Source organism: Scyliorhinus torazame, chromosome 1 (assembly GCF_047496885.1).
Source record: "Scyliorhinus torazame isolate Kashiwa2021f chromosome 1, sScyTor2.1, whole genome shotgun sequence".
NCBI lineage: Eukaryota > Metazoa > Chordata > Chondrichthyes > Carcharhiniformes > Scyliorhinidae > Scyliorhinus > Scyliorhinus torazame.
In genome coordinates, this window is record NC_092707.1 from 138,077,167 (window position 1) to 138,104,624 (window position 27,458).

Consider the following 27,458-nt stretch of genomic DNA (forward strand, 5'->3'; position numbering starts at 1 on the left):
GTTTTAATTTCCGAGGAAATAGGGGAAAGCTGATTTTTGTAGAAGGGTTAAGTAACTGAGCGGGGCTGATAATTAAAGTTACAACTGTTAAAAACCCTGTAGCAATAAACCCACAACCATGAGAGCTGCCAACAAATGGTATCCTAAGACACCTCATTAAAAGGTGGTTGCTGTATTTTAAATACAACAACCCCAATAAGATCCTTTGCTTATTCTGATGCATGATAACCAGCACAAAGTCTTGTGTTTCTGCCCTAACTGCAATTTGGAAGGAAACCATGATGAACAAGTTACTTCCAGTCAAAATTTCTGCATTGTGTCAACCATTCAGCCAGGCGTTAAGTTTCTTTGTTGACAATAGTTACATCGCTACCAGAAAGAAGGACAAATGCTGGATAATTTAAGATGCATGAATAAAGTGTCCAAGTGTTATCAAACCACACGTGATTAAAGGGCAAACCAAAATAAAGCAAAATGTTTTACTCAAAACATTTCATTTTGGCATGAAAATGAATCGATTATGGCTGGAGGAAAAGATTGGAAAATATTCCTGAAGTCCACGCATCTACCCCAGGGTCCAGATCACTGGTGAGTGGACATTAATTCATAAATAGTTCTACGTAGAATAGTCTACTGTTACATCCACTTTGGTAAATCTATTAAAATGCCATCTGGAAATCTTTTCACAATGTGTATATATATATATCAGTGTATACATATTTTTTGTCATCAGGTCTGCTGCTGTCTTCTACTGTGGAAGTTTTCACCATTTTGGTCAAGACTGAAAATCTTATGAAACAGCGAGGAATTCACTCGCGAGGATAAGTTGTTTCTACCCGTGGAAAAATAACTTGAGGAACGGGATTTCAAAGTATGCTGAACATTGGCATAAAGGTCCATCGCTTGTTGTTCTATACTCCTATGTCTCTGCAGGGCGCCCTCAAAACATTCAGCGACTTATTCTTCACCAACATGGAAATTTCTAGTTGGAAAATGCTTCTGCAGCATGCATTTAAGAGTACAAATGTGCCACTAGATTGGCTCCTCTTCCCTCTTCTCTCTCTCCTCCCCCCCCCCCCCCTTGTGTCCTCCCAAGCTTTGTAGCCAGTTTTTCTTGAATCGAAAAAGTTACGCATTCTCTAAAGAGCACCCTTTACTGTTAAAGCAGAGTTATAGGTACTCTGCAAACTAAAGCAATGCTAATCAAACATGAAAACATGATACACTTTGCACTGATACACATTTTAATGTTGTGTACAGTTGACATATTGCAATGACAATGTCCTGGATTATGGGATAATTAATGTGTGTTTACTGTACTGTAAAGTAGCTATTTTGTGTTACTTTTTTCAGTTGACAGGAAGAGGCATTTATTCTCACTGTCTGCAATGTTGTCTATCTACGCCATGCAAATATTTGAAATGTGTCTACCCAGATTGGATCCACACATTGGTGGCTGCTCACCCTACTGGGTAGAACTGCAATCACTGCTATTAAATATATTGTAGCACCCTGCCTGTTCCCTTCCCCCTCACATCTTAGCAACATTATTTAGGTGTCCTGTCTAATTGTAGTTGCAAAAACGTCCAGTCCTATTCACTCTAATATTTTCACTATGCACATGCAATCTTCTCTCTCCTCTATTTGAGTCCACTTGTGATTTATGTAAGTCTGCGGCTGCTTTATCTTTTTTTTGCACACTTGCATGTGCACAATACCTTGAAGAAACCAGCCTGTGTGGGGAGGCGTTTGGGTTGCTACACTGCCTACAGGGGACATTGTCTATATGCCACACCTTTGTACCTTTTAGAATAATGCACTCCTTTTAATGTGAGAGAGGGAGCATAGCATACATTTGAAACATGTTTGCAATCCTCTGTACTGATCCATCATTGCTCTCTGTGCGTCAGTATAACAGGGGTAGCTGTTTCCATTGCTATGGTTATGCATGGCAAAACAAATTGATTGTCATTGTGCTGACCAACATTAGGTTCAAACTTTGGCAGGAAATTTGGGTAAACCAACCATGTTATGATTTGGTAATCATTGGTTAAACCTGGTTAAAATTTAATCATGCCTTAGTAATTAGCTTAATTGTTGCTATTAATCCATGTATGTTAAAATTTGACTGTCTTTTGAAATCCATGTGAGAAGAATGTGGTCCATCATTATCACAATGTCATTACTTCTGAACCAGGCTATTCATAGATGTGGGGTGTTACAATTAGTGTCATCTCTGTTACGCATTAGCGTGTATGCACCGTTTCTGAAACACTGTGCATTACTTCTGGCCTGTTGAGATTTAAATCAACCAATATGAGAACAGCTTTTCTAAGAGGGGTCATCCTCTTTTCAAAAGTTATTGCATGTAAATAGGGCTGTATATTTTTAAAGTAGGTTTTTCTGCACAGTTCCAGAAGTTGCACAAAGACTAATTTATTTTTAAACGTTCTGTATAGACTAGAATACAGATTAGACCCACGCAACTTCATGAAGGTTCCGTGACGATAAAAAAATGCATTCTGTGCAAAATGTACAGCCATGCATATAGCATGGAATTGGCCCGTCCTGTTGATTCCCTTGTTCCCCTATTTCCCATTTCTTTTGCCGTTAGAATTTTTTGATCCATGGATGTTTAATGGACATATACTAAGCAGAGGAACTGAGAAGCTCAAAAGTTACAAAATAGTGCACTGCGCTAGCTTTTGAATGGCAGAACTCAGACTTCCTGGCAGCCGAGAGAGATTGGAGGGATTTGGTTCGATTGGTTGGCCGCTGGCCAATAAATTAGCAAAAGGCCGTATTCTGCCCGACAACGGACAGTAATTGGGTCCTATCAGAGTGGGATGGTTTACAGAGTCTGGTGGACATCAATTCAGTCGAGACGCTGAATAGTAGTGAACCGATGCTTTAAAAGACTAAAAGTGTGCCAACCTGTAGCTCCTCTCGCACTGCAAGACTGCCCCAGATCGACGGGCTTTATACCTCCTCAGAAGGGCGGAGCAAACAGCAGCACCAATAACAACATTCCAACAGTACAACAGCAACAACCAATAACAGAACAGCAATAACAGTAAGTATATACAACAGTGGAGCTAATGATAGCACTAGAACAGTAGAACAATAGTGAACATATATACAACAGCCTTACGTAGCCATACGTGGCTCACCACATTCACCCCCCCCCCCCCCCGTTAAGAAAAAAGTCCGGCGGGTGTGAAGCAGACTCACAAATTCAGTCTCACAGGAGGATGAATTGTTCGCTGCGAACGCCTCAGCTCCGGCTGCGGCGTGGACACTGGCGTCGAGACCTTCGGCTCCGGGAGCACGTCGTCCGCACAACAGGCTCCCGGATAGGGTGACGACGCAGAGACCGGGCTAAAGGACCCTGTTGGAGATGTTGGTGAAGGTGTGGGTGGGGAGGTAGCTGGGAGGGATGCGTTGATAATGGGCGCGGGTGTACCCGCGGGAGCCAGGTCCCGGAGGGAGACTGTGTCCTGTTGTCTATCACGGTGTGCCACATAGGCGTACTGAGGGTTCGCGTGGAGAAACTGAACCCGCTTGACCAGGGGATCGGCCTCATGGCTCCTTGCGTGTTTCCATAGGAGGACCGGCCAAGGTTTCGTTAACCAGGCTGGGAGCGAGACCCCGGAGATCAACGTCCTGGGAAAGACAAATAGACGGTTGTGAGGGGTCTTGTTTGTGGCAGTACACAGAAGCGACCGGATGGAGTGGAGCGCGTCAGGGAGGACCTGCCAGTGGGAGACTGGGAAACTTCTATACCGTAGGGCCAGAAGGATGGCGTTCCAGACCGTAGCATTCTCCCTCTCCACCTGCCCGTTCGCCCGGGGGTTGTAGCTGGCAGTCCTGCTCGAGGCGACGCCCTTACTGTGCAGGTACTGACGCAGCACATCACTCCTAAAAGAGGAGCCCCGATCGCTATGTATATAGGCGGGGAAACCAAACAGGCAGAAAATGCTGCGCAGGGCCTTGATGACAGTGGCAGAGGACATATCAGGACACGGGATTGCAAACGGGAAGCGGGAGTACTCATCAACAACATTGAGAAAGTACGCATTACGGTCAGTGGAGGGGAGTGGCCCTTTGAAGTCCATACTGAGGCGTTCAAAAGAGCGGGAGGCCTTCACCAGGTGAGCCTTATCCGTCCAATGGAAGTGCGGCTTGCACTCTGCACAGATTTGGCAATCCCTGGTCACAGCCCTGACATCCTCAGTGGAGTAGGGCAGGTTGCGGGCCTTGACAAAGTGAAGAAGCCGGGTGACCCCCGGGTGACAGAGGCCGTTGTGGATGGCCCGTAACCGGTCTATTTGTGCGCTGGCGCATATAGCGTGGGACAGGGCATCTGGGGGCTCATTGAACTTCCCAGGGCGATACAAGATGTCGTAGTTATAGGTGGAGAGCTCGAGTCTCCACCGCAAAATCTTGTCGTTCTTAATCTTGCCCCGCTGTGTTATTAAACATGAAGGCAACTGACCGTTGGTCTGTGAGGAGAGTGAATCTCCTGCCGGCCAGGTAATGCTCCCAGTGTCACCCAGCTTCCACAATGGCTTGTGCCTCCTTCTTGACAGAGGAGTGTCGAATCTCAGAGGCATGGAGGGTACGGGAAAAAAAGGCGACTGGCCTCCCTGCCTGGTGGAGGGTAGCGACCAGGGCAAAATCAGACGCATCGCTCTCCACCTGGAACAGAAGGGATTCATCCACAGCGCTCATCGTGGCCTTGACAATGTCGGCTCTGGTGCGATTGAAAGCCAAGCGGGCCTCAGCCATCAGGGGAAAAATGATGGACTTAATGAGTGGGCGGGCCTTGTCCGCGTAGTTGGGAACACACTGGGCATAATACGAGAAAAACCCCAGGCATCGTTTCAGGGCCTTGGGGCAGTTGGGAAGGGGGAGTTGGAGAAGGCGGTGCATGCTGTCGGGGTCGGGCCCTAGGACACCGTTTTCCACGACATAGCCGAGGATGGCTAGCCGGGTTGTGCGGAAAACGCATTTCTCCTTTTTGTAGGTTAAATTAAGGAGTCAGGCGGTGCGGAGGAATTTATCTAGGTTCGCGTCATGGTCCTGCAGGTCATGGCCGCAGATGGTGACATTATCTAAGTACAGGAACGTGGCCCGCAGCCCATACTGGTCCACCATTCGGTCCATTGTTCGTTAGAAGACCGAAACCCCATTGGTGACGCCAAAGGGGACCCGGAGGAAATGGAAAAGGTGGCCATCTGCCTCGAAGGCAGTGTACTGGCGGTCTTCCGGCCGGATAGGGAGCTGGTGGTACGCGGACTTCAAGTTGACCGTAGAGAAGACTCGATACTGCGCAATCTGATTGACTATGTCAGATATGTGCGGGAGGGAGAATGCATCAAGCTGCGTGTACCGGTTGATCGTCTGATTGTAGTCGACTACCATCTAGTTCTTCTCCCCGGTCCTGTCGACCACCACTTGTGCTCTCCAGGGGCTGTTACTAGCCTCGATGATCCCTTCCTCCAGGAGCCGCTGAACCCCTGACCTGATGAAGGCCCTGTCCTGCGCACTGTACCGTCTGCTCCGGGTGGCGACGGGCTTACAGTCTGGGGTGAGGTTCGCGAAGAGCGAGGGAGGGGCGACCTTCAGGGTCGCGGGGCTGCAGATTGTGAGAGGGGGCAGGGGTCCCCCGAATTTTAGAGTTAGGCTTCTAAGGTTGCACTGGAAATCTAAACCGAGCAGGAGGGGAGCGCAGAGATGAGGAAGGACGTAGAGCTTAAAGTTAGTGTACTCCACGCCTTGTATTGACAGGTTTGCGACGCAATACCCCCGGATCTGCACAGAGTGCGAACTGGAGGCGAGGGACATAGACTGCGAGATGGGGAGGACCCAGCGGGAGCAGCACCTTATATCCGGGTGGACAAAACTATCTGTGCTCCCAGAGTTGAAGAGACAGGACGCCTCCTGCCCGTTGAGTTTGACGGCCATCATAGAATTTCGCAGATGGTAAGGCAAGGACTGATCGAGCTGGACCGAGCTGAGGTAATGCGAAGGACTATCTGTGGCAGCAGCGTGATCACAACATGGCGGCGTCGACGATGGCGGCCCCCACGGGTCGCACGTGGCGGATGACATGTCGGAAGGGGGCGGTCCCGGCAGGCACGATGCCACGTTGCGAGGTCTGTGAGCCTCAGGCCGGCCCTGACAGGTTTTTGATTTGAGGGCTTTAGAGCGGCTCAGACATACCTTCGCAAAATTACCTTTCTTGCCGCACTTATTACGCGCTGCGTGCTGAGCAGCGCTGCCAGGGATGCTGGCCCTGCCCGTAGAAATAACAACAAGGTCCTTCGGAGCTGGCCGGCAGCCGCGCGGCGCAGGAGTGCGGTACGCCTGGGTCAGGTGATGGCTTCGCCAATGACGTCCCCGAGGATGCCGCGTGGTCGGACGGGAAGGCCTCTAGGCTCTGGAAAGCCACTTCTAATGAGGTAGCCAGCTTCACTCGCCTCGAGGTCGAGAGCCCCTTTTTTCGAGGAGGCGCTGCCGGATATAGCTGGACCGGACTCCAGCCACATAAGTGTCCCGAATCATTAGCTCCGAATGCTCCGATGCAGAGACCGCCCGGCAGTTACAACTGCGGGCGAGTATCCTCAATTCACGAAGATATTCTGCGAGCGACTCACCCTGGCGCTGACGCCGCGTGGTCAGGAGGTGTCGAGCGAGGACCTCTTTGGCCGGCCTCACAACTGTCCCTTGAGTACGTCTACAGCCTCCGTATACGAGGCCGCGTCCCTGATTAACTGGAAGATCCTGTGGCTCACCTGGACTTTGAGGAGACGCTGTTTGAGTGCCGTGGAAACCACAGCAGTCGAGGAGTCGAGGTAGGCCTCGAAGCAACTGAGCCAATGCTCAAAGATAGCCGATGCTTCAGCGGCCTGCGGGTCCAGTTCGAGACGTTCAGATTTGAGGGCAGCATCCATTATCAAAAAAACTTTTAGTCTATTAAATTGATGGACATCAATTCAGTCGAGACGCTGAGTACTAGTGAACCGATGCCTCAATAGACTAAAAGTGTGCCAACCTGTAGCTCCTCCCGCACTGCAAGACTGCCCCAGATCGACGGGCTTTATACCTCCTCAGAGGGGCGGAGCCAACAGCAGCACCAATAACAACTTTACAACAGTACAACAGCAACAACCAATAACAGAACAGCAATAACAGTAAGTATATACAACCGTGGAGATAATAGTCCTAGAACAGTAGAACAATAGTGAACATATATACAACAGCCTTACGTAGCCATACGTGGCTCACCACAGAGTCCCAAGGAAAGGATAATCAGATCCTATCATTACAGACTGAAAGCAGAAACCTCAAAAGAGACTGAAGGAAGGAAGGTGCTACTGCACTCCTTTTTTCCCTCTGTGTTTGTCTGTTGTGTGTGTGTTTGTCTGTTGTGTGATATAGAGGGTGGGTGGTCAGAATTAGGTAATAGTTAATGAGTTGTATTTGCTGCATATTTAATTATAGTTATTATTAATGTTTAAATCTACAAACCTGGTGACTGTAGTTGTCGGGCAGCCAAGGGTGTTTTTCTAAGGAGTATTTGTTAAATTTATGTTGTGTTGTGACTCTGGGTCAAGTGGGGTTGGAATTGACCGTGCACTAGCCCAGGGGATTGTAACGTAATTTGTGGATTTGGAATCTTTGCAATGGGAGACGGCGATGTTTGGGTTGCAGCATAAATTAAAGGAGACCCCAGGTTTGTAGCGGTATACCAGAATAGCTCTGCAAGCTGCTACGGTTTTTCTTCAGGTGTAAATTGCTTTTTTTTTTACTTAAAAGGGCTTCAAAATGTCAAGCTAATAAAATTGGCAGGTGAATTAAAAGGAGATGCCAGATAAAGCCAGGAAGGTAGAGACAATTAAAGTGATTGCTCATCATTTGAAGTTGAAAGAGATGCTAGAAACACAGGAGAGCTCACAAAGTAGTGTAGCATCAAAGACATTTTCTGGTGGGGAAATTTAACTGGAGGAATTTTGGTTGCAGTTCGAGCATGAGAGGGAATTTAAAAGAATAGCAAAATAAATCAGCGGTTAGCACTGCTGTCTCACAACACCAGGTTCAATTCCAGCCTTGGGTGACTGTCTGTGTGGAATTTGCACATTCTCCCCTTGTCTGTCGATTTCCTCCGGATGCTCCAGTTTCCTCTCACAGTCCAAAGGTGTGCAGGCTAGCTGGATTGGCTATGCTAAATTGCTACTGTGTCCAAAAGGTGAGTCGGGGATTGGGCAGGGGCGTGGGCTCTTTCGGAGGGTTGGTACAAACTTGATGGGTCGAATGGCCTCCTATACTGTCGGGATTCTATGATTCTTTTCTATGAAATGGAAATGCAGCAAAAGAAAGTGAAAGAGCTTTTCAAGTGGGAATTGAAATAAGTTTGGAATTGGAGAGAGGACAAAGCAAAAGAGAGTGAGAGTTCCAGCTTGAGGCACTAGAAATTAAAAACGAGCTGCCAAAAGCTAGAGGGGAGCTGAATCTAGAATGGAACCCAGTGGCCATATGTTTAAGTTTTTCCTCTTAAAATTTCAAAACATGACGTAGAAACATTTTTTAGGACATTTGAGAAAATAGCAACCCAAATGGAATGGCCAAAAGAAAAGTGGACATTACCCAAGCAAAGCAAATTGCTGGGCGGGTACAGAATGTTTATGCTTCCCTGTCAGAAGGGGTGTCTAAGGAGTATGACGAGTTAAAAAAGGCTATTCTGGGTGCACATTAATTAGTTCCCAAGGCATATATGCAAAAGCTTCAGAATTTAAGGAGGCAACCGGGACAGATTTATGCTAAATTTGAACGGGTTAGGCAGAATAATTGTAATGGTTTGGACGAGCATTGGGAGTTGAAACTACCTATGCGGCTCTGAGAGGTCATTCTCTTAGAAGAATTTAAGAATTCCCTACCTTCTGTGATTTTTTTCAGTACCTAATTCTAAGGGGCAATTTAGCGTGGCCAATCCACCTACTGTGCAGATCTTTGGGTTGTGGGGGTGAGACCCACGCAAACACAGGGAGGATCTGCAAACTCCACAATAATGGCGGGCCGGGATCGAATCCGGGTCCTCGGCGCTGTGAGGCAGCAGTGTTGTTTTTTTAAATATATTTTATTGAAAATTTTTTCCCAAACAACATTTTTCCCTCTTACAAAGCAAACAAAACAATAACAAAGCAGAAATTTTTAACAATACACAGGTAACAAAACCCCATTATCCATTGACCTAAACTAAACTAAACCCTCCCCCTGGGCTGCTGCTGCTGGTCATCTATCTCCCCTCTAACGTTCCCCTAGGTAGTCGAGAATTGGCTGCCACTGCCTGGTGAACCCGTGAGCCGATCCTCTCAGGGCAAACTTTATCTGCTCCAGTTTAATAAACCCCGCCATATCATTTACCCAGGCCTCTAGTCCGGGGGGTTTCGCCTCCTTCCACATGAGTAGGATCCTGCGCCGGGCTACTAGGGACGCAAAGGCCACGACATCGGCCTCTTTCGCCTCCTGCACTCCCGGCTCTTCCGCAACTCCGAATAGAGCTAACCCCCAGCCTGGTTTGACCCGGGCCTTCACCACTTGCGAAATCACTCCCGTCACTCCCTTCCAATACCCTTCCAGTGCCGGGCACGCCCAAAACATATGTGCGTGGTTTGCTGGGCTCCCGCCACACCTCCCGCATTTGTCCTCCACGCCAAAGAACCTGCTCAATCTTGCCCCCGTTATGTGTGCTCTATGTAGCACCTTAAATTGAATCAGGCTAAGCCTGGCGCATGAGGAAGAGGAATTTACCCTGCTTAGGGCATCCGCCCACATACCCTCCTCTATCTCCTCCCCTAATTCTTCTTCCCACTTTCCCTTTAGTTCATCCACCGACTCCTCCCCCTCTTCCCTCATCTCTTTGTAAATCTCTGACACCTTGCCCTCTCCGACCCACACCCTTGAAAGCACCCTGTCCTGTATCCCCTGTGTCGAAATTCCCTCACCTGTTGTCTAGTAAACGCCCTCACCTGCATATATCTCAAAAAGTTTCCCCGGGGCAACTTATACTTTTCCTCCAATGCTCCCAAACTCGCAAAAGTCCCATCTATAAATAAATCTCCCACCTTCCTAATTCCCGACTGGTACCAGCTCTGAAATCCTCCATCCATTCTTCCTGGGGCGAACCTATGGTTGTTCCTGATAGGGGACCCCACCAGGGCTCCCCGCACCCCTCTCTGTTGCCTCCACTGTCCCCATATGTTCAGTGTTGCCGCCACCACCGGGTTCGTGGTATACTTTTTAGGTGAGAACGGTAGCGGCGCCGTCACCAGCGCCTCTAAACTCGTCCCTTTACAGGACTTTCTCTCCAGTCTTTTCCACGCCGCTCCCTCACCCTCCATCATCCATCTACGTATCATTGCCACATTGGCGGCCCAATAGTAATCGCCAAAGTTCGGTAGTGCCAGTCCTCCTCTGTCCCTACTACGCTGAAGGAACCCCCTCCTTACTCTCGGAACTTTCTCTGCCCACACGAAGCTCGTGATGCTCCTATCTATTTTATTAAAAAAGGTCCTGGTGATTAATATAGGGAGACATTGAAATACAAATAAGAACCTCGGGAGGACCATCATCTTAATTGCCTGCACCCTGCCCGCCAGCGACAGAGGCTGCATGTCCCACCTCTTGATGTCCTCCTCCATTTGTTCTACCAGCCGTGTCAGATTAAGTCTGTGCAAGGTTCCCCAGCTCCTAGCGATCTGAATCCCCAGGAATCGGAAGTTTCTTTCCACTTTCCTTAGCGGTAAGCCTTCTATCTCTCTACTCTGGTCCCCTGGATGTATCACAAATAATTCACTCTTCCCCATGTTTAGCCTATACCCCGGGAATTTCCCGAACCTCCTCAAAATTCTCATAAGCTCTATCATCCCCCCCGCTGGGTCCGACACGTATAACAATAGGTCATCTGCGTATAACGAGACTCTGTGTTCTTCTCCCCCTCAAATCACCCCTCTCCATTTCCTGGAGTCTCTCAACGCCATGGCCAGAGGTTCAATTGCCATCGCAAACAACAATGGAGACAGCGGGCATCCCTGCCTTGTTCCCCTATATAATCGGAAATACTCCGATCTATGTCGACCTGCAACTACGCTTGCCGTTGGTGCCCCATAAAGAAGTCTAACCCAGCTAATAAACCCGTTCCCAAACCTCCTTAACACTTCCCATAAATACTCCCACTCCACCCTATCAAATGCCTTCTCTGCGTCCATTGCCGCCACTATCTCTGCCTCCCCCTCCACTGGGGGCATCATTATCACCCCTAATAGTCGTCGCACGTTAACATTCAGTTGTCTCCCTTTTACGAACCCTGTCTTGTCTTCGTGCACCACCCCCAGGACACAGTCCTCTATCCTCGATGCCAGTACCTTTGCCAGCAATTTGGCGTCCACGTTCAATAGGGAAATAGGTCTATAGGACCCGCACTGCAACGGATCTTTGTCCCTCTTCAAAATTAGCGATATCGTCGCCTCAGACATCGTCGGGGGTAGAGTCCCCCCTTCCCTGGCCTCATTGAACGTCCTCGCCATTAACGGGGCCAACAAGTCCACATATTTTCTGTAATATTCCACCGGGAACCCGTCTGGCCCCGGGGCCTTCCCTGCTTGCATGCTTCCCAGTCCCTTAATAACCTCGTCCACCTCAATCGGTGCCCCCAGGCCTGCCACCTCCTGCTCCTCCACTTCCGGGAACCTCAATTGGTCCAGGAACTGCCTCATCCCCTCCTCTCCCTCTGGGGGTTGAGACCCATACAGTTCCTCATAGAAGGTCTTGAACACCTCATTTACCTTTCCTGCCCTTCGCACCGTGTCTCCCCTTTCGTCTCTAATTCCTCCTGTCTCCCTCGCCGCTGCCCTCTTTCGCAATTGGTGCGCCAACAGGCGACTAGCCTTTTCCCCATATTCATACCTCCTCCCCTGTGCCTTCCTCCACAGTACCTCCGCCTTTCTGGTGGTCAGAAGGTCAAACTCCGTCTGGAGTTGTCTCCTCTCCCTGTACAACTCCTCCTCCGGGGTCTCTGCAAATTCCCTGTCCACCCTTAAAATCTCCCCCAGTAATCTTTCCCTTTCCTTGACCTCTGTTTTCCTTTTGTGGGCCCCAATTGAGATCAGCTCTCCTCTGACCACCGCTTTTAATGCTGCCCAGACCACTCACACAGGGACCTCGCCGTCGTCATTGACCTCCAGGTATCCAGACCTCTCAATACACCCCCGCACTCTTGCACACACTCCCTCATCCGCCATCAGTCCCACATCTAATCGCCAGAGTGTTCTCTGTTCCCTGTCCTCACCTACTTCCAGGTCCACCCAATGTGGGGCATGATCCGAAACCGCTATGGCTGAGTACTCAGCTTCTTCCACCCTAGAGATCAGCGACCTTCCCAAAACAAAAAAATCTATCCGGGAGTACACTTTATGGACATGGGAAAAGAAGGAAAACTCCCTAGCCCTAGGTCTAAGAAATTGCCATGGATCCACTCCCCCCATTTGGTCCATAAACCCCTTAAGTACCTTGGCCGCTGCCGGCCTTCTTCCGGTCCTTGAGCTGGATCTATCTAGCCCCGGGTCCAGCACCGTATTAAAGTCCCCTCCTAAAATCAAGTTTCCTGTCTCCAGGTCCGGAATACGCCCCAGCATCCGTCTCATGAATCCCGCATAGTCCCAATTTGGGGCATACACATTAACCAACACGACCTCCATTCCCTCCAGCCTACCACTCACCATTACATATCTACCTCCGCTATCTGCTACGATGTTCTTTGCTTCAAATGCTACCCGTTTCCCCACCAAAATGGCCACCCCTCTGTTCTTTGCGTCCAGTCCTGAGTGGAACACCTGTCCCACCCATCCTTTCCTTAGCCTATCTTGGTCCGCCACCTTTAGGTGCGTTTCTTGGAGCATAGCCACGTCTGCCCTTAGTCCTTTCAAATGCGCGAGCGCTCGGGCCCTTTTTATCGGTCCGTTCAGGCCTCTCACGTTCCACGTGATCAGCCTCACTAGGGGGCTACCTGCCCCCCTCCCGTGTCGACTAGCCATTACCTTCTCTAGGCCAGTCCCATATCCCGCCTCCGCGCTCCCGCTCGCTCCCCCAGCGTCACACACCATCCCCACTCACCCACTCTTTAGCCATTTCCTTTTGGATTTCCGCAGCAGCAACCCAGTTGTTCCCCCCCCCCCCCCCCGCTAGAACCCTATCTAGCTTGATTGCTCCCCCCATATCACTTCCGTAAGTCAGCTGACTTCAACTGACCCCGGCTACTCCTGCTCACTCCTCGACCCCCCCCCCCCCCCCCGTGTGGGGGAACTCCCATCCGCCTTGCGCCTGTCTTCCCGCCTTATTCTTTCTGGCGCGGGAACATCCCTTTACCTGACCCGCCTCTTCTGGCGCAGCTCCCTTTCCCCTCCCCCTCCCATTCCCCATTCTCCAACTATGTCCCGTCTTTCCCCCCTCACTGGCGCCCACATTTCCCCAATGTCTCCCCCCTTCCCTGTTTCAATTAACTTCCACCATAACAATAACAATAACAATTCCCTGCAGCATCAGTCCCTCAGTTCCGGTCCAATTTCTCTTCTTTGATGAAGGACCATGCTTCGTCCGCCGTCTTGAAATAATAGTGTCTCTCCTGATACGTGACCCATAGTCTTGCCGGCTGCAGCATCCCAAACTTCACCTTCCTTTTATGCAACACCTCTTTGGCTCGGTTGAAGCTCACCCTCCTTCTCGCCACCTCCGCACTCCAATCCTGGGATATCCGTACCACAGCATTCTCCCATCTGCTACTCCGCACCTTTTTAGCCCATCTCAGGACCTCTTCTCTGTCCTTAAGGCGGTAAAATCGCACGATTATCGCCCTCGGTGGTTCTCCCGCTTTTGGTCTTCTCGCCGGAATCCGATTTGCCCACTCCACCTCCATGGGGCCCGCAGGGGCCTCAGCACCCATCAGTGAGCTCAGCATCTTACTCGCGTACGCTCCACAGTCTACTCCTTCCACACCCTCAGGGAGACCTAGTATCCTAAGGTTCTTCCTTCGCGCTCCGTTTTCTAGGGCCTTGATCCTTTCCGCACACTTTTTATGAAGTGCCTCGTGCGTCTGAGTCTTAACCGCCAGGCCCAGGATCTCGTCCTCAACATCTGTCACCTTCTGCTCCACCACGCGGAGCTCAGTCTCCTGGGTCTTTAATGTCTCCTTGAGCCCCTCAATTGCCTGTAGCATCGGGGACAGCACCTCCCTCTTCAGCAGCTCCACGCACCGTCTCACGATTTCGTCCTGCTCAGGCCCCCATGCCGCCTGCGCTTTCTCCGCCGCCATTTTGTTTTTCTCTCCCTCTGACCTTTTGATCGATGATTCCCCCGGCTGCAGCTGCCGCCGCCGATTTTTTTCCTCCTTCGTTCGGAGGGGACTCCCTTCCCACACAACCCACACCGGGTCGCGTAGTCGAAAAATTCCCCGTTGGGGCTCTTAAAAGAGCCCGAAGGTCCGTCTGAGCTGGAGCCGCCGAAACGTGCGGCTAGCTCGGCATCACTGCAACTGGAAATCGAGGCAGCAGTGTTGACCAGTGCAACACCATGCCGCCCAACCTACCTTCTGAGCTAACCCATGTTCAAGACCAAAGGGTGATGACCACGAGGCAAGCAGCAATAATGGCTGACGATTATGAGCTGATGCATGAATTTAAACCTTTGTTCCGTCACCCACATAATTCTGTAAAGGGTAAGAAAGTGGGACACGTTTGTCCAGCACATTGGAAGTTGTGAGGAATGTTCATGGGACTTGTTGGGGTTCATAAGGAGGATCCTGAAAAGGGAACAAAAGTGGAGAATACTTCAGGGCAGACTGTAGCTCTAACTGGACCTGGGAGACCTAAGATAAATCCTGATGCGGGAGCACATATAAACACTGATGTGGGAGCAGGTATGATGAATGAGTTGGATGAGAGATATGTAGGGTTCTTTTCTAAGAGGAAGATCACTCCATTTTCATCAACCAATGTAGCTGAACCCATTACTATTTTAAGGGACACAGGTGCTACGCAAACTCTCTTACTGGAAAGTGATTTGCTTTTCCACCAGAGAGCTCAAATGAAATCTAGATTATTAGTGAATGGGATAAGTGGAGATTATATTTGGATTTGGATTTTGTTTATTATCACGTGTACTGAGGTACAGTGAAAAGTATTTTTCTGCGAGCAGATCATTCAGTACATGAAAATAAAATAAAGGAAATACATAACAGGGCGACACAAGGTACACAATGTAACTACATAAACACCGGCATCGGGTGAAGCATACAGGGTGTAGTGTTAATGAGGTCAGTCCATAAGAGGGTCATTTAGGGGTCTGGTAACAGTGGGGAAGAAGCTGTTTTTGAGTCTGTTCGTGCGTGTTCTCAGACTTTTGTGTCTTCTGCCTAATGGAAGAAGTTGGAAGGGTGAGTAAGCCGGGTGGGAGGGGTCTTTGCTTATGCTGCCCGCTTTCCCCAGGCAGCGGGAGGTGTAGATAGCCAATGGATGGGAGGCAGGTTTGTGTGATGGACTGGGCTGTGTTCACGACTCTCTGAAGTTACTTGCGGTCTTGGCCGAGCAGTTGCCATACCAGGCTGTTAGAAAGAGTTGGTAATATCCCAGTTCCATTATATATAATGGGAGTGTGATTTATTGTTGGGTCCAGTAGTTGTCAGAGGGGTTAAGAAATTACCAGCAGATAGAGTAGACTTTTGGGGAATGATTTGACAGGAGTGAAGGTTATAGCTTCACTCGTGATTACAGAGGGTCCGAGGGAAGATAGAGACAGAACAGTTACAGGCTCAATTTCCAGATATTTTCCAGTCCTGCGTGGTGACCAGGGCAATGACTAAACTAAGTTTATCACCAGAGATTAAAATTGCACCACAATCCGATGGTAGAGCAGCCGAAACTATCCTCAAGAATTAGGATAATTCCGAGGAAGTGTTTGGGAGAACTTAATTAACGGAGGCCCAGGAAGCAAATCTAGACATACATAAATTAGTACAGTCAGCTGTCTCAGCGGTTGAGGCTGTGGTGGTTCCAGAGTGCTATTGTATTAAGAACAGAGTTCTGATGAGGAAGTGGGCATGTCCTCACTGGCCTGCGGATGAGGAATGTATGGTTGTTCATCACATAGTGGTACTGCTCAAATATCGTGGGAAGTACCGCGGATAGCACATGAGATACCAATGGAAGGGCATGTGAGAATTTAGAAAACTCAAGCATCAGTCAACAGAAGTTTTCCAGGCCAGGACTGCATGAGGATGTAGTGCAATTCTTTAGAACCTGTCAGCTAATAGGTAAAACATAATATGTGATTAAACCCACACCTTTCACTGCTGCCTCAGGGCAGCAAGGACCTGGGTTCGATCCCAGCCCCAGGTCCGTGTGGAGGTTGCACATTCTCCCCGTGTCCGCATGGGTCTCACCCCCCACAACCCAAAAGATGTACAGGAGGTGGATTAGCCATGCTAAATTTTCCCTTAATTGGAATATTCTAAATTTATTTTAAAAACCTACACGTTTAATATCCATACCAGTGTTTGAAGAACCATCTAGTTGGGAATTAGTAGGTTATGTAGGACCATTGCCTAAAACAAAGGCAGGGCATCAGTACGTTCTTACAGTCATGGATATGAGTACTCGATTTCTGAAAGCTATACCTTTGAGAACAATTACAGCTAAGGTAGTAGTGGAAAAGTTGACTCCGTTTTTCTCACACTAGGGCCTACCCTTAAAAGTAAATCTTTATTGTCCCCAAAAAAAAATTCCTCCGGGACCGGACATCAACTTCTTAAAAACACATTTTAAGAGGGAGCCACTGACCCGCTCGCGAACGCCACTGGAAGTCAAGTCATCTTTATTGTCACGAGTAGGCTTACATTAACACTGCAATGAAGTTACTATGAAAAGACTAGTCGCCACATTCCGGCGCCTGTTCGGGTACACGGAGGGAGAATTCAGAATGTCCACATTCCCTAACAGCACGTCTTTCGGAACTTGTGGGAGGGAAACCAGAGCACCCGGAGGAAACCCACGCAGACACCGGGGGGGGGGGGGGGGGAACGTGCAGATGCCACACAGTCCAGAATCAGACCTGGGACCCTGGAGCTGTGAAGCAACAGTGCTAACCACTGTGCTACCTTGCTGCTACGTAAAGTCTGACCAGGGTTCTAAGTTCCAGGACATAATTTATGGCTAGGTATCAAACAATTAAAATCAACTGCTTATCATCCACAAAATCGGGGAGCTTTGGAGAGATATCATACTCTCAAAATCATGATTAGGGCCAATGCCATCAATATCCAAGAGATTGGGGCAATTTTTTACTGTTTGCCACCAGAAAGCCTCTGAGCAAGTCTACTGGGTTTAGCCCATTTGAGTTAGTTTATGGCCATGAAATATGAGATACATTAAAATTTATGAAAGAGAAGTTTCTAAGACAACAGGACAAATCTTCAATGTTGGATTACGCGACCATGTTTCTGGAAACACTCACAGGAGCTTGTCAGGTAGCACGAGCAATTGGAGGCCAAGGTTGCCTATTTAGAAGAAGAACAGTAAAACCATCTAATAAAGATACTGGGAAAAACTAGGCAGATTTGTAGGGACTTATCAGGGTGCACTACATTAACTGATCATGATGTAGACATAGGAAACTCCAAAGCAACATTCGCCTCGACTAAACGCACTGGCTCAGAGACCGGAATACAATACTCTTTCCCTCTCTCTTTCTTTCCCTCTCGCTCTTTCTTTCTCGATTGGTTAAATATGTTGCGGAAACAAGCAAGACGGTTATGGTGCACAGAACGGCAAGTAGAGTTTGGAGATTGAGGGCCTTGTTAGTGGGCGAACCAGTGCTGGCCACCTTCGATTTTTCCAGATCTTTTAAAATGGCCACTGATGCCAGTGACTTGGGGGTGTGGACACTGCTACTGTCGATGAGACAACAATGCAGGAATGGAGAGGCCAGTGGGATATTTTTCGAAACGACTAAGTCCATGTCAAAAAAAGTTTTCCACCATTGAAAAGGAGGCCGTAGCATTCCTAATAGTCCTTCAGGACTTTGAAGTATATGTCCGGCATGACAATAAACAAAGCTTAGTTTATACGGACCATAATCCACTTGCGTTTATCGAAAAGTTTAAAACCCGGAATGCAAGGTTATTCCGTTGGAGTTTATTATTACAAAAATGTTAAAATTGTACAATACTCCAGAAGGAATAATGTGAAAGCTGATGCTTTGTCACTGGTTCAGGGGCTGACTAGTTACTGATGAAGGAACTGGGAAGGGAACTTAATTAATGAGGATGGATGAATGGATATGTGTTTGTGGTTTATGTCTTGCATACCTTATAATAGAAGGTCCGTGCCCTGACGTTTCATTCATTTTCGGGAGAGGTATATAAGGGCCTTTCCTGTTAATTCCCTTATTTCCAATTTCTTTTACTTTGCCGTTATCATTTTTGTTCCATGAATGTTTAATGGGCATATACATTGAAGTTGAGCAGAGGAAGTGAAGAACTCAAAAGGTTGCAATATAGTACAACGTGATAGCTTTTGAACAGCAGAACTCAGATTTTTTTGGCACCCAAGAGAGATTTGAGGGATTGGGTTCGATTGGTTGACTAGTGGGCAATGATTTGCAAAACGGCGTATTCTGCACGGCAACAGGTGGTGATTGGGTCCTACCCGAGTGGGATGGCTTTCAGAGAACCAAGGAAAGGACAATCTGATCGTGGACGCTCAGAGAAGAAGCTGTGAGTATCTGTCTGTCCCCTGCCTGTCTTTCCGCCATACCTCCCTCACTTCCCTTTCTTTCTCTCTCTCTCGCTCTTCTCTCTCTTTTTCTCTCTCTCTCTCTCTCTCTCTCTCTCTTTTTCTTTCGGTCGTTCGTTCTTTCTCTCGGTCGTTCGTTCTTTCTCTCGGTTGTTCATTCTCTCGGTCGTTCTCTTTCTTTCCCTCGCTCTTTTCTTTCCCTCGTTCTTTTCTTTCCCTCGCTCTTTTCTTTCCCTCGCTCTTTTCTTTCCCTCGCTCTTTCTTTCCCCCCCTCTCCCTCTCTTTCCCTCTTTTTCTCGTTCTTGCTCTCGTTTGTTCTCTTTCTTTCTCTCATGAAATCTATTCCAAATTGAAAACAGAATCCTTGATCTGAAAGGCCTAGACTAAAGGAAGTTTGCTGGAAGACAACCATCATTTGTTCATTTCAATTGTGTTGCGACTCCGGGTCAAGTGGGGCTGTAATTGACTACGCATTAGCCCAGGAGTTCATAAGATTTAAATCAACCAATATTGGAACAACTTTACTAAGAGAGGTCATCCTCTTTTCAAAAGTCAACAGGGCATATGTTATTCAAGGAATAGTTTTTCAAATTTGTTTTGCAATTTAGCGTGGCCAGTCCACTTACCCTGCGCGCCAGGAGTACAGTTTTTTCTGCACTGTTCCAGAAGTTGCACAAAGACTGATTTATATTTCATAGAAATGTTCTACATAGACTGAAGAACACTGATTTGAATGCTGCAACATCATGAAGGTTCAGTGATGCTAAAAAACAAATGCATTCTGTAAAATGTACAGCCATGCATATAGCATGGAATTGAATTCCAGATGAGGTTGACAATGCAAAACAGTGTGTGTGGGGTGGGACACGGTTAGCTCTCCTGCCTCACAGCGCCAGGGACCCGGATTCAATTCCGGCCTCGGGTAACTGGAGTTTGCACATTCTCCTCGTGTCTGTGTGGGTTTCCTCTGGGTGCTCCGTTTTCCTCCCACAATCCAAAGCTATGCAGGTTGGGTTGATTTTACAGTCGCTGTTTTTTTTTTTAAAAAGTACTCCCATCAGTACTATACAATTAAGTGTTAGTCTAGATGTTGTGCTCAATTCTGTGCAAAGAGGCTCAAATCTGTAACCTTATGAAAGTGCTACAAATTAAAACATGGCTGATATAGTCTAGCAGTAGCGTGGTACCTCGTTCTCCTGAGACCACCCTTAATATCAATGTTATAGCATCCATTGCTGATGTGCCCCAGACTACAGCATCTTCCTCCCTTTATCTCCTGCTGCCAAACACAACTCTCTCCTTGCAGATCCCTGGAATTGTCTATTCAGATAATCTCCTCTGCTCTGTCCCCAGTGCTAGTACAACCATGGTTCTTTCCACGCAATAACTTCCATTCTCTAGAATAATGCAAGTCGAACATTTTTCTCCCCATCCTGACATTTTCAGACATGTAGCTGTGTGTTGAAGCAAAATATAAAAATTCTCTACATTTTAATGATGTGTATGAAAAGCACATCACCAGGACTTTGAATAGTGTGTAAAACATGTCATTCTTAAATTGCTATTTTAAGTTTTATTGAAGTTTTTTATAGAATAATATCACCCTGGCATCATTATTGATGATATGTATTTGTGTTATTTTTAAAGCTTTCAATTAAACTTGTATGCGATTCCTTGGCTGATTTATTTTCTTTCAGCTTTCTGAATGACTGTGAAATTCACCCTTGCATACAGTGCCAAATATCACACATCAAATTTATTCATGGTTACCATTTGTAGCATGTGTTGCTGTTATCCTCTGATTCCTGTAACCAGGTCAACCTGATGTTTTGGCTAATTAATAAGGACTGCTCATAATATATTACCCTTGAGATGTTCTGCGTGTTTAGCAACTTTAATAACTGAAATGTACAGTGGCAAATATATGCTATGCCACACTTGTCTGCTTCATAATTAAACAAATTTGGAGCAAGCGTTCCTTGGCAGCTGTGGAGAGGGCTGGTTGGGTTGCCATCAACTATATTCGGAAGGCAAGGTTGACCTTAAATATATGAAGCTGTTATTCTGGTGGGACAAACCTGTCCAAAAGGGGGGGGGGGGGGGGGGGGGGGGGGGATCAAAAATATACAAGAAGGTGAAGTCCCAAAGGAATAAAACGTTTATTTCCCAGTCCATCTTTATTGTTTGCATGAAATTCACTTCTCTTTCATCCCCTCTCCATTCATAGTATTGTATGATCAGTTGGAATTTTTGAAGATTGAATTTCTAAAGAATGCTTCAATTAATGTTCTTGAGGAATGGCCGTAAGACGCAACCACTGAATAATCCTTAGTTCTGAAGTGGAAAGGTAGTTTGTTACTTAATTGATTACTTTTCTTTGTCCTTGCAGCCGAAGGAAACTGTTGTCACTCGCTGGCGAGCCGATCCATGGGCACGTGGCTCCTACTCCTATGTGGCTGCTGGCTCTTCTGGTAATGATTACGATCTAATGGCGCAACCAGTGACCCCAGGCCCCAGCATCCCTGGTGCTCCTCAGGTAAAATTCTAATTCGACTTCGGCAGTTTTACAGTGAAATAATTAGCTTGAGACGAAATGTGCATTTTGATTACTGGAGATATTAAATTTTTGCTCCTAATATTGTCGACTTATTTATTTGCAATGTATCAGTATCTGAGACATGAACTTGCTGCATCACTATCGCAATATCTCAATGTCAGTAGGATTTCAATAAAGAATATTGGAAGGAGGGATGAAATTGTTGTTTTGTCCAATGGAAAGCTGCCAGTGATCTATTTAAAAATGTCCATCCACAATAAAATATAACTGGCGGAGTACCACGTTTATCATGGTTGACAGTGAAGCATATTTGGGGCTATGAATTAAAACAATTGCCTTGGGATGTACACTAGACAATAAAATGCAATTTTTGTTGTAGCATACAGATATGAATGCAGTAAGTCAGTTTGCAATGCAGGATATGTTGTCATCAATGTTGGCTCTTTACTGATGATATTCCTGGCGCAAGTCGTCTAATTCTGAAATCTTCTATATAAACTCTTAAATGAACCACATAAGACAGAGGCAGAGAAGTAGGTCGTTCAGCACATCGAGATCATGACTCATCTGATGATCCTCAACTCCACTTACCTGCCTTATTCTCATAACCCTTGATTCTCTTACTGATTAAAAATCTGTCTATTATCAGCCTTGAACATACTTATCGAACCAGCCTCTCTAGCTCTTTGTGGTAAAGAATTCCACAGGGGAGGTGGTGGTGGTGTAGTGGCAGTCACTGAACTAGTAACCCAGAGACCCAGAGTACTCTGGGGTCCCAGGTTCAAATCCCACCACTGCAGATGGTGAAATTTGAATTCAGTAAAAATCTGGAATTAAAACGTCTAATGATGACCATTGTCGATTGTTGTAAAAACTCATCTTGTTCCCTAATGTCCTTTTAAGGAAAGAAATCTGCCGTCCTTACCTGGTCTGGCCTACATGTGACTCCAGACCCATGGCAATGTGGTTGATGGCAATAAATGCTGGCACAACCTGCGATGCCCACATTCCCATGAATGAATTTTTAAAAACTACCCTCTGCGAAGAAATTCCTCATATCTACTTTAAATGTGCGACGTATTACTCTGAGATTATGCCCTCTGGACTTAGACACTCCCACAACCTCTCAGCATCTACTCTGAGCCTCCTATAAGTCAATATGGTCGCCTTGCATTCTTCTAAACTCTAATGAGTACAGCCCAACCTACTCAACCTCTCCTCGTAAGAAAATCCATACCCAGATCAATCTAGTGAACCCAGAACCTACTTGAAGGCAGAAAATTCAAGTTATTGCAATAAATAAAAAGTTTATATCTGCCGAGCAGTCAGCTGCAAAGTGTGTGACTTCAATCAGTTGCGATAGTGTTTTTCAGTTTGTAATGAAGAGATGCAACTTGTATTCAGCGGCTATATACTATGGAAAGCAGAAATGCCAGTTTGCCTGATGCAAGTGTGAGCATAGTTTGTGGCAGAAGCTATGGGGAGCTGTGTGTGACCTACTTTCTTGACAAGTGGGAGGATAGTGTGGAGTTGAGTGGTTATGAAAGGGATGAGGCAAGTTGAAAAGGAAGCAGCTAAGAGATGGGAATGTGTTTTGTCAAGAGTTTGCAGCTAAATTGACAAGTATGTTGTCTAGCTGTACATGCCGTCCAGACGTGTGGAAGGCACTAACGTCAAGCTGCACAGTTATTTCAAAAGGAATATTCAGTTTGCAGGTAATCCTTAAAGGATATTCTGTGCCTGCTTAATCTAAATCATAGAGCACAGAGGGTGTCATTTGATTCTTTGCGCTTTTAAAAGGGCTATTCAGTAGTCCCACTCCCTTGCAATTTCCCCGTAGTCCTGCAGATTTTTGAAAGTCGCTAATGAACCTGCTTCCACCACCCTTTCAGGCAGTGTGTTCTAGTTCATTAATGGCATGTTACTTAAAAAGTGTTTCTAACTTCCTTTTTTTGTTATTTACACATCTATTTATAAAATCAAAGGCCCTGTATGCTGCTTTCACAGTCTTGTCAATGTGTCATGTCATCTTAACACAAGTGGAAGGATAGTGTGGAGTTGACTGGTTATGAAAGGGATGAGGCAAGTTGAAAAGGAAACAACTAAGAGACGGTGTGTTTTGTCAAGTTGTGCCATTTAGTTTGTATTGTCTCACTTCTTTGTCCTTTTCAAATTTCATTGCTTCGCACTTCTCTGCATTAAAATTCATCTGCCATGTTTGTTTATTTGACCAGTGTGTCCATTTCCGCCTGTAGTAGTCTGCCACCATTTTCCTCATTGTATGCTAATTTCTGAGTTTTGTGTCATCAGCACAGTTTGAGATTGTGCCCTATACACCAAAAAGAACTATGGTCCTAATGTTGACTCGAGGGGATATCACTGTATATATCTTGCCAGTCTGAAAAAGCTACCATTCGGCACTGCTTTCTGTCTCTTAATCAATTTTGTATCCATTCTACCGTTGCCTTTTAATCCCTTGGGTTTCAATTGTGCGAGCAAAATCTATACTTGGAGCTCCCTAAATAATTAAGGGAATAGGATTAGAATTAAGTCGAGAAAGGTGGTTTATGACTCGTGTAAGGTACGGAATCCAGTTAAAATTGGGCATATATAGAGAATGTATATGTTTAGTTGACTAACCTGCACTTGCTGGTTTATCTCTCTCTGCTTTATTGAACAAGGTTTCACATGTTCAACTCTGCAGAAGTACCTCCTCTATTTTTATCCTTGATGTGCAGATGCCGGCGTAGGACTGGGGTGGGCACAGTAAGAAGTTTTACAACACCAGGTTAAAGTCCAACAGGGTTGTTTTGAATCACTAGCTTTCGGAGCACAGCTCCTTCCTCAAGTGAATCCTGAGGAAGGACCTGTGCTTCGAAAGATAGTGATTTGAAACAAACCTGTTGGACTTTAACCTGGTGCTGTAAGACCTCTTACTATTTTTATCCTATCCAGTTTGTCGTCTACTCCCTCTTGCTGCACCATTGGAATGGCATTTGTGCCAGGCGGTGACCATGTCCTACAAGGAGAATCTCTTCTTGACATTCAATGACATTACCATCGGCAAATCCCCATCATCAATCCCCTAGGGCACACTATCGACCAGAAATTGAACTAGCCATACTGTGGCTACAAGAGCAGGTCAAAGGCTGGGAATTCTGCAGTGAGTAACTCCCCTCCTGACTCCCCAAAGCCTGTCCACCATCTAGTCTCCAATTACCTGGATAAGTGCGGCTCCAAAAACGCTCAAGAAGCGACACTATCCAGGATAAAGCAGCCTGCTTGACCACCACCTTAAAGATTCAATCTCTGCATCGCGGTGCACAGTGGCAGCAGTGCGAACTATCTATAGTGCTGCAACTCATCAAGGCTACTCCAATAGCGCCTTCCAAACCTGTGACCTCTACCATCTAGAAGGATGAGAGCAGCAGGCTCGTGGAAATACCGCCACCTGCAAATTGCCCTCCATCACACAAACCACCCTGACTCTGAACAATATCGCTGTTCTTTCTCTGTCGCAGGGTCAAAAAACATGGAACTCCCTTCATAACCCTGTTTGGGTGTACCACGTTCAAGAATGTGGCACAGCACCACCTTGCCAAGGGCAATCGGGGATGGGTAACATGTTGGCCTTGCCAGAAAAGCACACATTTAATACCTCAGTCCTGTCCTCTGCTTCTACAAGATCATCTCCTTTAATCTTTATTCACCGTCCTTTTTATGTTTATATTTTTATAAAATACTTTAATTGATCCTTTTTAATGTTACCCATCAATGTTTTCCCATGTTCTCTTTAGCTCCCCTCATTTCCGTTCTCTGCACCTGTGTGCTGCTTGATTCCCTCCTATACTAGGAATCTGCTGTTTAGCATGTGTTTTTCCTTTTGGTTGAGTTTTTAAATGTAAGTCATTCTTGGAGATTGGGGGAAATTTATTTGCTGATATCCCAAATGAAAAGCCATACTTTTGTCAGAATTCACAGTCTTTGAATTATTTTTGCTGGGGAGCAACAAATGTTGTTAGAGTGCCTGTCCCCATCTAGAAAGTTTGAGAAAAATTGACAGCACTCCAGATCTTGTGAAGAAGCAAAAGAAATATGTTTAAAATCTTTCTTTGCAATAACACACAAATGTTTGCAAAACTTGCGTTATGATCATTGCCTCTCTCTCCCTGCGCGTGAGCGCAGGCTAGCTGTCTTGCTTCTCTCCCACATGCTCTCTTTAGCCCCACATATTCTCCCTACTCCCCTTTCACTTCTGTTAGAAAAATAATTATATATATATATATATTTATCTGCCCTCCACTTATTTTGACCATTTCTCTCTCTTTCCCCCCCCCCCTCATATTGCTTGTCTTACTTTACTCCTTTCTCCTTTTTTCTCTCTCTACAACACATATATTCTCTTTTTGCATCTTGCAGCTGCTAAGCTGTAGGAAGAGATTGCAGGAAATGGGGAGTGCTGGCTACTTGAGCAAAGTTGGAAATTGGCAAGAGGACATGTGGCAGCAGGATATGGCGGGAAGAGGCACATTATGACTGATTAGCTATAAACTACCCTCTGTTGCAAAATACTGATTAAACACACATGCCCCAGAAGACAATTGTAGGGTTATAAGAATGACAGTTTTATAAGTCTATGCCATCCTTACTGATTCTGTCCAATGTTTTCACCTGGCAAAGTCTTTTGATGCATCAGCAATTAAATAAAGAGAACTGGATTGCACAAGATTAAAAGATTAAATTGTGTACTGATTCTTATCCTGCGTGGGCTCATACTTCTGTTTGAGGACTTCTCTCTGAACAGAATAAGACCATAAGGCATAGGAACAGAATTAGGCCACTTGGTCCATCGAGTCTGCTCTGCCATTCAATCATGGCTGATACTTTTTCATCCCCATTCTCCTGCCTTCTCCCCATAACCCCTGACCCCCTTATTTTTTTTTATTAAACATTTTATTGAGGTATTTTTGGTATTGTAACAACAACAAAATAAACAATGTACATGAAACTATAAACATAGTGCAAAAGCCGTCTCCCTTTCTTACAGGTCCCACCTTTATTAACCCCCTACTCTAAGCTAAACTAACCCCCCCCCCCCCCCCTTCTGCTGACGATTAATTTTCCACGAAGAAGTCGACGAACGGTTGCCACCTCTGGGCAAACACTAACAGTGACTCTCTCAAGGCGTCTTGATTCTCTTCAAATAGAGAAAACTAGCCATGTCCGACAGACAGGTCTCCGACTTCGGGGGCTTGGAGTCCCTCCAAGCTAATAGTATCCGTCTCAGGGCTACCAGGGAAACAAAGGCTAGAGCGTCTGCCTCTTTCTCCTGGATTCCCGGGTCTTCCGACACCCCGAAAATCGCCACCTCTGGACTCAGCGCCAGCCTTGTTTTTAACACCGTGGACGTGACATCTGCAAACTCCTGCCAAAATCCCCTAAGCTTCGGACATGTCCAGAAAATGTGGACATGGTTCGCTGGCCCTCCCACACATTTTGCACACTTGTCTTCCACCCCAAAGAATCTGCTCAGCCGGGCCACTGTCATGCGAGCCCGATGAACGACCTGGAATTGTATCAGGCTGAGCCTGGCACATGTTGTGGACGCGTTGACTCTACTAAACGCGTCCGCCCAGAGACCATCCTCTATCTCTCCTCCTAACTCCTCTTCCCACTTGCGCTTCAGCTCCTCAGTCTGTATCTCTTCTGGCCCCATAAGTTCCTTATAAATGTCAGAGACGCTCCCCTCTCCTACCCACCCTCTGGAAACTACCCTGTCCTGAATCCCCCTTGGTGGTAGGAGTGGGAAGTTTGACACCTGCTTATATAGGAAGTCCCGCACCTGCAGATAGCTGAATTTGTTTCCCCTCGCCAACCCAAACTCGGAAAGCTCCCCTCTATAAACATATCCCCCATCCTCTCAATCCCCGCTCTCTGCCATACCAGTGATTATTACAGATTGGGGACCAGAACGATGTTCCATCTGCTCCCACATGTCTCCTCCATTGCCCTCAGACTCCCAGGGCCGCCACCACCACGGGGCTGGTGGAGTACCGTGC

At 46.8% G+C, this 27,458-nt stretch overlaps 1 protein-coding gene across 6 annotated transcripts in view; it reads left to right on the plus strand.

Annotated features, from left to right (window-relative positions):
* Positions 1-27,458, plus strand: part of kdm1a (lysine (K)-specific demethylase 1a) — a 118,791-nt gene that overhangs the window by 70,766 nt on the left and 20,567 nt on the right. For all 6 annotated transcript variants that reach the window (XM_072500905.1, XM_072500906.1, XM_072500901.1 and 3 more), the window contains exon 20: positions 21,232-21,378. In XM_072500905.1, coding sequence (XP_072357006.1) covers positions 21,232-21,378 — 147 coding nt within the window. The remainder of the gene's footprint in view (positions 1-21,231; positions 21,379-27,458) is intronic.